At 40.2% G+C, this 11,714-nt stretch overlaps 1 protein-coding gene across 3 annotated transcripts in view; it reads left to right on the forward strand.

Moving 5' to 3' along the window:
- The window catches only part of slc6a8 (solute carrier family 6 member 8), a 40,437-nt gene extending 29,058 nt beyond the window's left edge, over positions 1–11,379 (forward strand). For all 3 annotated transcript variants that reach the window (XM_071458830.1, XM_071458831.1, XM_071458832.1), the window contains 6 exons: positions 1,214–1,326; positions 1,698–1,835; positions 1,961–2,063; positions 3,276–3,376; positions 3,964–4,134; positions 5,024–11,379. In XM_071458830.1, the coding sequence (XP_071314931.1) occupies positions 1,214–1,326; positions 1,698–1,835; positions 1,961–2,063; positions 3,276–3,376; positions 3,964–4,134; positions 5,024–5,158 (761 nt within the window). In that variant the 3' untranslated portion in view covers positions 5,159–11,379. The remainder of the gene's footprint in view (positions 1–1,213; positions 1,327–1,697; positions 1,836–1,960; positions 2,064–3,275; positions 3,377–3,963; positions 4,135–5,023) is intronic.
- Positions 11,380–11,714: the final 335 nt, after the last annotated feature.

Raw genomic sequence — 11,714 nt, forward strand, 5'->3', positions numbered from 1 at the left:
CTTCAGCCAACTGTACATTTATTAATAGCGCTGAAGCACATGACATGACATCACAAACACATGGTTATATTTAGCCTCTCCACAGAAGGAGCACGCTGCTGACCGTCTCACTGTGGACTCACATTTCTGCTGCTGCTCTCAGGGTTGGGCTCCACGCTCTCATTCACAGGGACTGAGGGTTTTTGTTATTTGCCTTGACTGAAATAGAAGATCCAGAACTTCAGACTGTTGACTGAGGCCTGAAGGAAAAACAGTGGTGGAGACTGGTTTCTGAAAAACTAGCATCAGTGTACCTCTGGCTAATGTTGTGCATGGCTGAGAATAAATGTGTTTTTATGTGTGTGTCTGTTTGTGTGTGTGTGTGTGTGTGTGTGTGTCTGTTTGTGTGTGTGTGTAAATGAAAATGACAGCAGTTGCTTCAGTGTGAGGACATGAATCTTTTTATTTTAATCTCGCTGTAAAAAGAACAAAAGCAAATCCAATTTACCCTGAATCCCATCTGACACGTTTACAATGGTTTAAAGTATTAGCATCACTGTGTACGTGCGTGTGTGTGTGTAGGATTATTTAACCAGGGCCTTTCACCTCATAACATGTGACTCATCTTTATTTCATGAGGCTCAGTTGAACTACGAACAGAGTGAACAGTGAAGACAGAGCTGCAGTAAAAGTACCTAATGAACCTTTAATGTTTCAACTGACAGTTTAAACCACAGTGAACGTGTCCGCCAGGATCCACAGTGAATTTGGTTTTCAAAAAGTGGAGCTGACACAGCTGATTGGATGAGACACCTGTCAGTCAAGACCCCTTTAAAGGCTCAGTCTGTAAACCTTTAACCAGCTGATTCACAAGTTTATTTACAAACATCATGGACACAATTTATAACAATATTTAATATCTGCAGTAATAAAAGGTTCAAATCATGTATTCATGAGTGAAACCTTCATACAGATGGTCCTGTGAAGGCAGTTTACTCTCGTATGTGTGTGTGCACTGGACAATAAAACCATCCAACAGTTACAAAACTACAAGTAAAGGAAATGAAATGTAAACTCAACAATACAGGACAAAAATGTTAAATAATGATGCTACAAATCTTTACTCAGAAGTAAAATGAATTCGGAGGACGGCTGTGATTGTTGTGGAAAAAAATGAACATGTATAATGTGATGATTATTATATTGTAACATATGTGTTGTGTGTGTGTTTCAGGTCCTGGTCTGGCCTTCATTGCGTATCCGAAGGCGGTCAGTCTGATGCCGGTGGCTCCGCTCTGGGCGGCGCTCTTCTTCTTCATGCTGCTGCTGCTGGGACTGGACAGTCAGGTGACCAACATGTTTCATACCTGCTCATCGTGGTTTTTATTTCATTTCTATTAAACCCAACTTGCAGAGAGTGATGGTGCGTTCACTGAGTCACGGAAATTTAAACCTTCAGCTGCTATCTACTCACAGTTACACTACTGGGCCAATTACTTCTGCATGTATATATTCACACAAATATTTGTATAATTATTCATTTAGATTTGTAAATCCCTTAATTTCTTTATTTAATTGAAATAATTCTGTGTGTGTGTTTGCTGCTGCTGTAACGTGTGTGAAGTCCTCTCATTATCTGCAGTGACTTTCAGTTCAGTTTGTGCGGCGAATATAAATGTATTGTTTGTCTGTATTCCTCTCTCTCTCTTTCCCTCCAGTTTGTTGGGGTGGAAGGTTTTGTAACTGGAATTCTGGACCTGTTTCCTGGAAAATACTACCATCGCTACAAAAGGGAAATCGCTGTGGCAATATGCTGTTTACTGTGCTTCATTATTGACCTCTCCATGGTGACGCAGGTCAGTTACAGATGGTCTGTTTCTTGGTTAATATAAGAAAACTTAAAGAAAAGAGAAGTTTAATTTTGCGTACAACGGGAAATCACTTTATCTTCTTATTCACTGAACGGCCCTTCTCTTTGCAGGGAGGGATGTATGTCTTCCAGTTGTTTGACTACTATTCGGCCAGTGGAATGACTCTGTTGTGGCAAGCATTCTGGGAATGCATAGTAGTTGCCTGGGTCTACGGTATGCAACATATACATACATTTGTGCACAGACGCACACAGTGTCGTGTTCCACAGCCAATTACTCGGCATGGTGTGCCACAGGATACTATGTCAGCAAAGTGTCTGATCTCAAAATAAGTGTATGGATAGTTATGTAACATGATGTGACATTAAAGGTCACAGTTCAGTCTGTTTAAAGTACAGTGCCAACTGCTGATAGTGATCAACCACTTATATGGATCCAAAAGCTTGGGACAGAATCATTCTTACACAAATGCTGTTTAGATATTTAGAAATTCAGAGTAGGCTCAGATAAGTGAGGGCCTTGGTGTAGTTTATGATACTTCATCTTCAAATCAGTAAATAGCAGCTGTAGATCATAATGTGCATGAAAAATAAAAAAATGAAATGTAGTTAAAATAATCACACCTTATAGTATCTCATAAAAATGTCATAGTATAGCAAGTCATTCAAAAAAGTGTCATATCACAGTAAATCATAGAAAATACCATAGTGTAAGAAGTTATACAAAATGTCATAGTATTTTATTCAAAAATGTCATAGTATACTCTCACAAAAGTCACACAAAAATGTTTGTAGTATAATAAATCACTCAAAATGTCACAGTAAGTCACTCAGAAAATTAAATACTGTACTAACTCAGTCAAAAATGTCATAGTATAGGAAGTCATAAAAATAGTATAGTATAAGTCACACAAAATGTCAAACTCTCACTATATAGTAAGTCAAGCAAAAAATGTTATAATATAGTAACTTGTTCAATGAATAATAAAAATAAGACAAAAAATGTCATAGTATAGCAAGTCATACAAAAAATATCATAGTTTAGTAAGTCATACAAAAATTGCCATAGTATAGTAAGTTATTCAAAAAATGTCAAGATATAGTAAGTCATACCAAAAATGTCATGATATATTGAGTCACACAAAAAATACATAGTATAGTCAGTTATTCAAAAAAAGTGCCATTGTATAGTAAGTCATAGTACATACAAAAATTCTCTAATATAGTAACTCAGTGAAGAAATGTCATAGTATAGTAAATGTCACATTATAGTAAGTCATACAAAATAAGTCATACTTAAGTATATTACACTTTTTATCCCATTAGCACACATGTAGCAGTAATGGTTTAAGTGTCATGATGTATTGATATTTTTTTTTGTTTTTTTGTATCTATTTCTTGTTGACTGATGATGAATCTTTCGCAGGTGCTGACCGCTTCATGGATGATGTAGCTCGTATGATTGGCTACCGGCCATTCCCCTGGATGAAGTGGTGCTGGTCCTTTATAACTCCATGTGTCTGCATGGTAAGACTGAACACCAAGAGTCCTGTAGAGAGGATATAAAACCTCAGCCAGCACCACAACTTTCTGAATCCTTTACTGCAGTTGTAATTGAAATGTACAAGTAAAACTTACATTATAAATAGACATTATATACATACCACATTGTACACATAACAGTTATTTCATGGTGATTTTTCAAGACAACATTTCCCACATTCACTCAGTAGCATGCAGCATCAGCATCCAAAAGAATAGTTCAAAATCAGAAAAATTCATTTTTCATCAGAAAAATATTCCAGCGTCATGCATAAAAATGATATTATGTAATGTGACACCACAACAGTGTGCTTAATTTTCCAACTGAGCCAAAGACAGCTGCACTATTTACCAAAATAAAATATATTCAGTAATAATAATAATAATAATAATAATAATAATTATTATTATTATTATTATTATTATTACTGTTAGTAGTAGTGGTAGTAGTAGTAGTAGTAGTAGTAGTAGTAGTAGTAGTATAAGTAGTAGTAGTATTTTACCAAAAAAAGTCCTGTGTTATGCTTGATGACATTTCCCATCATGCCCCCCTCCTGTTACCTCCTCTACAGGGTATCTTTCTGTTCCACCTGGTGAACTACAAGCCACTGACTTACAACAATGTGTACGTGTACCCGTGGTGGGGCGAGGTGATTGGCTGGTGTCTGGCTATGTCCTCCATGCTCTGCATTCCCGTCAGTGTTCTCTACAAACTCTTCAGAGCCAAGGGAACCTTCAAAGAGGTCAGAACTCCTCCTTCACAATGGACAAAATTCATGAAATATTTTAATTTATTGATAATTTTGTGCCAGTTATGGCTCAGGTTTCTGAACCTACTAGAAAGCTGAGTTACCAGTTGAAATTCTGTGATATAGCTGGAGGCACATACAAAAAAACATGTGTTAGTAAATTATGCCATAGTATTGGATTTTATATTAAGGTAAAGTATAGTTTTATGTTTTTATATGATATATGTCATATTAGAATATGTTATAGTTATGCTTGTCATAGTATAAAATATGGCAAAAAGTTAAGTGTCCCAAGTATAGGTAGAGTTTGTCATAATGGAGTTTGTCATATTAAAGTATTCCATAGAATATCATGTTTGAAGTAGACACAATGGTTTGACCATAGTAACATAGTAATGTAATCCAGGTACAGGAGCAAGAGTTAGAGACAAGCAAGACATAGCAGAGCATAGCATCCATTACAGTATGTTATGTTAATGTGTCCCAAGTGTAGCAGAAAAACACAGTACTCATAACATACAATATTTTATAGATAGATTCAACATAGCATAGTTTGCCCAACCATAGAAACACATCCCTGGGTATATAAGCAAAGATATGTGATAGTTTAGTGTGTTATATTAAGATATGTGATAGGGCAGTTTGGCCAAACATAGTAAAGAGTTGGGAGTATAGAAGTAAAAGTTAGTAATTTGCCATAGTTAAGTTTGTCACATCAGAGACCTGATGTGGTAAATGAGTCCAGGTCAGTCCCTCACCGATTAACTGATCTGGTGGTTAGTTACTCTTTAACCAATCAGAGTCTCTGAATGCAGAGAGAATCCACTACATCACATGACTGCCACTCTGTGTGACCACTGGTGTTTCCTGCTGTGTGTTGCAGCGCTGGGCCCACCTGACCAATCCAGTGTGGGGGGCCCATCACCTGGAGTACATGGCCCCAGACATCAAGTCCCTGACCTCGCTGTCCCCCGGCACCGACGACAACAAGGTCATCATCTTTGAGAGCGTGATGTAGGCTGTGATCCACCAGTCACAGAGCTCCATCTCCGTCCATCACACCTACGACAAGATTGCAGACAGATCTCCATTACAACCTCGACCTTCAGATTTACCTCCACCTGCTATCAGGCTTCAGGGTGGACTCTTCAAATGATCAGTCCGTCTCCATGGAATAACTGATTGATGAGTCACATTGATTGGTTGGTTTCCTCAGCTCCAGATATCACCAGGCCAACCAAAGCTGCAACGTTTCTTCATACCTGTGAAGGAATAAAGGAATAAAGGAATGAGGCAGCTCCTCCAGGAGGTTTTTATCATCACACCAACAACAAATGCTTTTTATTCCCCCCAAATGTGTCATTACTACCAGCAGATCACTGGGTTCTTTAGCTGTAAAGGGCCTCTGGTTCTCAGTAAAGATCAAACCCTGGAGGGGCTAAAGAAGAAGAGTGGAAAGATTTTCTTCACTGTGTTCAAGAAGCTGCTGAACATCTCCTGTCAAGTTGGAGGTTGGGTTTCCTCCATCCTACATTAATGGTATCAATGCAATCTTGTCTTGGGGTGGTGGACATGCAAACATACACAAACCTGACAGACGGCCATTACACACTCACTGACTCAATATTTCATCTTCCTGACTATATTCACCATCAACATGGGGGCTGGTGTGTGATGCACCTTCTTCTGTTAAGCTGCAGTTTTGCAACATCTGAGCTCAGAGACAATTTGACACTTTGATTGGCTTTAAGTGTCTGTGTCATGGCCGTTCATTCAGACAGAATTCTAGACAGACAGACTGACTGACCCCCAGAAAATTACCAAGAGGTCATTTGCACCATAACAGGAATTAAAATTTTCTGATCTTCAGTCCTAAGTCAAGAAATGATGGGTTCAATTCCGGTAAGAAGTAACTCCAGTTCAGTTGTGAAGACATTTGGAAAAGCTAATGTTTCCATGTCTGAGTGTCTTTTGCAAATTTTCTGGAATTCTGTGATTCTGTGAGTTCCCCTGAAAACGGTGAAATACACTTTTAAAGAGCTCTGCTGATTTACTGTGGCTTCTCTTAGAGATTGGCAACAGGACTGAAGTGTAAAACAAACCAATTCCTGTTACGGGACAACCAGCGGTCCGTGAACACACCATGCTGCCAGGAAGCCGAACTGAGCTCAGTGAGCCCTGAAGGCATCATCAGACTGTCCTGCTTCTACTCTGGCCTTGAATCTAATGTCTTTTAGTCTGTTTGTGAGCACTTTATGTGACAAGACTGTTATTGATCTAAATTCTAAATCCTGATCAGGACTCAAGTCACTGTCAAACTGAAACTGTCATCCTCATGTCAATCAGCGCAGCTCATTTCTGTCCGGTTCTCAAGCTAAATACTGTGAATCACCAGCTCCTACTACTGATCCCAGAGCAGTCCTGACTCCCGGGCAGCATGTGGTCCTCCGACCGCTGACCTCCCATCTGTTTTTTTCAGTTACACTGAGGCTTGATTCACTCAGGCGACAATAGATCTGATGTTAGAAGGAAGGTTCCCGTGAGAATTCAGTCATCGTCCAGACAAACCACACACTCGTCCAGTAGTTCCAGTCTGATTTCACACACACAACAGAGTCTGAAATCTCACTGGATCTGACCTTTAACCCTTTCATTTACCGGCTCTGACCTCCTCATGAGGAGGTTCAGGCTTGTGTGAGAATCAGGTCAGAGGTCAGGCTTCGTTCTGCGTCCCCCGGGTCGACTGAAGTGCCAAACGGAATGATACTCGCCCTGCGGGGCTGATCCCAGACCAGGGCTCCAGGCTGCCAATATCAACCTGCTCACTCCTCTCTGCCTCCTCTCGTCACTCTCATTAACGCTGAGCTCCTCCCTCCGAACACCACGCTCTCCTCAGGAACAGCTGATAGTTTTATAATAGTAACTGGTTTCCTTCTTAATGAGACAAAGTAAAGCAGAAATAACATCCTTGACTCGGCTACATGTTCAGATTATTCATGTCAGCTGCTAAAAACTGCAGCTTTTTCTAAACGTGTCCAGGATGAAAATGTTGAAATCCTAAATTTAATTGGCTGATATGTTGTAATCAGATTTTCAGACACTGGTATCAGCCATGTTCCCAGAGCTACCAGTTGTTAGCAGCCTCAGACCATGACTCATTTCACCTGTCCGCTGACGGACGGAGGTTTACCTGCAGTCAGATCAGCTGCAGCACAGATGAGAGCTGGAGGACTCAGCGTGATGCCAAGCGTTGCCTTACGTCGTTGTCTTAACTCTAGAGCCCGTACGGTTGACTAGCCAAACCCAGAGCCCTACAGGACGTCCTGCGTACGGCTCCGGTTTACCCATCCCACCAATCAGCAGTCTGTGGGGGCGTGTCTACAACTCTGTCTCCTAGCAATCACTCACCATCCACCTGTCACAGGGAAACATAAAGATTCGAATGTAAGATATAATAAACTACATACATTTGCACATTGTTGTAAAATGATGTTGCTGGCACTTTGAAGCAGAATCGTGTTGGAGGTCGTGTTTTGTTTTACATATTGTAAAATGAATCAGAGATTTATTTTGTGGAGGCTTTTATTTTGCTGATACATACAGTACAACAAATATATATATTGAATATCTTTGTGTGTTATCTATATTTGATGCAGTATGTAAATGTGATGATGATGATGATGATGATTGTTCACATTTAGCCGGCGATGACGAGCGACGAGCTGCAACCAAGTCGAGCTTCAGGCTACCTCACTTCTCATTCAGACTTTCAAAATAAAACTTCTTTTAGCTTTTTATGCAAATGTTTTGTCAGCGATGTCGGTGGCTGCTGGCAGGAGGGGGCTGTGGGAAGTGTTCCTGGAAACATTTCCCCGCTCGTTCCTGTTTCATGTTGCAGCTTTAAAGGTTCTCCAGCACCAATGAAAATGTCATAAACTGAAAATCTGACAAACAGGAAGCAAATTTTGTGCTGTAAATTAAGAATCTGGGACCTGTAAATGAAAAACTGGAAAACTGGAACTAAAATGTGTCACGTTTTTGTGGCTCTGTATTTAAGATGAATTCAAATGCATCATGAGACTCATGTTGGTGCAGTGAGGCCTTTAAACGGTGTCTGACCGGCTAACGTGAACAAGCAGAAAGGGGCGTGGCTTTTATTTTGGTGGGTTTGCTGCGATGCAGTGATGTTAAGGCTGTTGAGGCTTCGTGTGGCTCTGAACACACTACGAAAGGGAATCTCTTTTCTTTACTTTTTGATTTCTAATTCTCAAAGTGCTTAACTGTTTGAGAGTTTTAGCTTTAGAAGATTTTAGCTTTTTTTTTCTGTGTTTCACTGAATATCAGTGTTTTTCCCTCAGACCCCCCACGGCTCAGATTCTCACATTATTATCAACTCCACCCAGAAAGAAAAATGAATCTGTTTGTCTGATTTGAAAGAGTTAATTTGCACATATTTTACATGATGTTGAAACAAGTTCAGTTCATGTAGACGTGTTTCACAGGCTGAAAACTGCAGATGGCGACTCTGCTGTTTAATGATGAGAAGCTTCTTTCTTCTTCTCTGGTGTTTGTTCTGTGTCTGAGAAGTGAAGCTGATGCTGAACCAGGCAGAACAAACCACTCGCCACCATCTGAACATGTACACAGTACTGCAGCTACAGCCACCTCAGGAAGGTGAGCTGGTCCACCTGGACACATCAACATGCAGCAGAAACACTGCATATCCCAGCAGTCAGTAGGAGCTTCCAGACACTGAAGAACACCTTGATGATGGTAAATCAATAGAGAGCTGCAGGAATGAGTCTTAACACCCAGAGATTTTAGCATGTCCTCACTTCCTGTCCCTGGTCCTGAGTCTCTGGGTGTTTGAATGTGTTTCTGCTTGATGCCTGAAGTCAGGTCTGTGTTTAACAGCAGTTCAGACATGTTCAGGTTTGATTCTCTGACATCAGATCCGTCAGTAAATCCCTCAGTCCTGCTTCTTGAAGCTTCTCTTGCTAACAAGAGTCTAAATGAGACGACAGAGGTCGTCGGGGACGTTAGACGTCATCAGTCCAACATGAAAACCGACCTCCTCACCAGTCCACCTTTACAGCCTCGCTGTGTTTGGTCTACAAACATACGTCCTCCCTGCAGCTCTCTATGTACATGAGTTGTAAAGTCCATGTTTCCAAATATGGTCAAAACCAGACTCAGTTAACCAATCAGCTCCGTCTACCAGTCGCTGTCCTGATTCAGTTTGGAACCAAAATCTGATTGAATTTGAACTGACTCTGGTTTAATGTGTTTCAGAGGCCGTCAGTCAGATAATATTTCTCTCATTAATCTCTTTGGATGATTCAAACTTTTGTCCTTTGGATTTTTTTCTCTTCAAACTTTGTCGTCACTGAACCATTAATGTGTTAAACTAAAACTCAGACTAATTAACGATAGAGCTGATGTTGGCTGATCCTGAGACAGCTGCAGCCAGTGCCATTAGAGATCACATGTTGTTGTGGTCACAGTCATGTGACTCAAGTGCCACTGATGTTTCCTGTTATCTTACTAATGAAACTAACCCCAGGCAGTATTTTATAGAAATGATAAAACTGACATTTTAAACATAGATTTTTTTTAAACCAATGTTGTGACATTACTGTTTTTAAAAGTTCATGTCTGGTCTGTGGACGGGAGCCTGGGAGGGTCAGAGCGTGAAAAAAATCTGCAGCCATTTAACACAAAAAAATATGGAAAAAAACAACTTGAAAAAAAAAGAAATGTTCATTATCAAACTCTGATGTTGTTTCATGTCATTTTGTCTTTGTGCTCTTCTGCCAAAAAAATACAACCGACGTGTGGAGACAGTATCTTTGAACCAAAACTGTAACGTGCAGGACTGAACGACAATAACACACACGACACACTGCTGTGAAGCTGTCGACGACGACAACACACACACACACACTCCTACTGTTTACACTGCTTATGTGTAAAGATGGTTTCTCTTCTCACTCAGACTGATGAGGGATTTAGTTAAATATCTACTCGTTCACACGTCGACCATAAACACTGCAGATGTTCTTTCTCTGCTGATTTCCTTCAGAAGTTTCTTTCATTGGGTTGAAAAGACAAAAAAAAAACAGTTTACCAACCAGTTTAATTCTGCAGCTCCACTGCTTTTTAGTTCTACGGTAACACAACCTCAGTGAGTGATCATGTTGTCTAATGATGTGAAATTACACATGATTAAGTAAAATCAATAATTGATGCAGCTTTAATTTTCTAATGACACAGACTTCTGTGATCTGATATTCCAAATGTTTCAGGACTATTTGAACTTTGTTATTGAAATCTCACCTCACACATTTTAAATCATGGACGTGTTGTGTTACTGATAAATCAGCGGCACTTTCACACTGTTAGAAATATGAGTAAACCCATCATCAGTCTGTCTGACCAACAGACAGTTCACAGAGTGATGTCAGAGTGATGTCAGAGTGATGTCAGATGACTGACAGGTGATTTCTGGGATGGTGTGAACCATGGATGTGTGTAAGACCTGGATGACGCCCTCGACACATAAAAATCACTTTTCTAATTTGAGGGAAAGTTTAACCAACAAGAGAACGACATCAGTAACAAACGGAACTGATCTGCAGTTTGACAGACGTCTCTGTTCCACTGGAGCCTTTTGGTCTGTTTGGCTGCAGTTCCACAAGAGTCCACCGGGACAAACTGACAGCAGGACAGAGAGGAGGCGTCACATCCAGCTGTCTTCATACGTCCGTGGTGTGAACTGAACGAGCTTTGCAAAGAGCGGAGCTTCAGTCTGTGTGTTTTCAGATGAACGGTCAGACTTTCAGACTCAGTCTGGATGTTTCACACGATGAGGAAAAACATTTTGATTCCCTGAACCTGAAACTGTGAAAGCAAACGGAGTCTGTTTGCTCTGACCGTCTCTGCAGGTTTTGATAATCGATACTGTCGAACAAACTTCACCGTCAGCGGGTTTCCGTCAGTGGAGAGCGTCTGTTTCCCAAAAAAATACCTGAACTCTGTTTCCCAAAGCCTCCTGCTGCTCTCGGCCCAGCACAGAGTGGACTCAGCCACAGCAGAGCTTTCTTTTATTTCAGCTTCATTTTACTGCAGATCAGATTCTAGATCATTTTTGAAAAGTACTGTCGATGATGTCACAGCCAAAAACATTTGCCAAAATGTTTTTTAATCCCCAAATAAACACAAAACAAAACTCAGAGGGCACCGTCACCGGTCACAGCCAACAAAAAAAAACACAAAGGATTAAAACCACGTGTGAACTAAATTATAAACTGATTATTAATCAGTTTCAATTAAAACCTCGATTCTGATGTTTTCAGTAAAACTTCGCTCTTTATTAATTCAGAACTTCATTAAGAATCTTCATGTTTTTAGGTTTTCAGCTGCTGCCAGTGCAGCATCAGGAAAAACAAAGAGGACAAAACTGAATCTGTAAGATGAAAATGTTCCAAACTTAAATCAGCTGATACCTGACACAGGTTCTGCAGAGCTTTTATTTTATCATCTTAAAGTTTTCATCGATTTATTTCCTGTTCGGG

The sequence above is a fragment of the Trachinotus anak genome, unplaced genomic scaffold (genome assembly GCF_046630095.1).
Source record: "Trachinotus anak isolate AG129_WGS33_773 ecotype Australia unplaced genomic scaffold, CSIRO_AGI_Tana_v1 ptg000022l, whole genome shotgun sequence".
NCBI classification, from domain to species: Eukaryota; Metazoa; Chordata; class Actinopteri; order Carangiformes; family Carangidae; genus Trachinotus; species Trachinotus anak.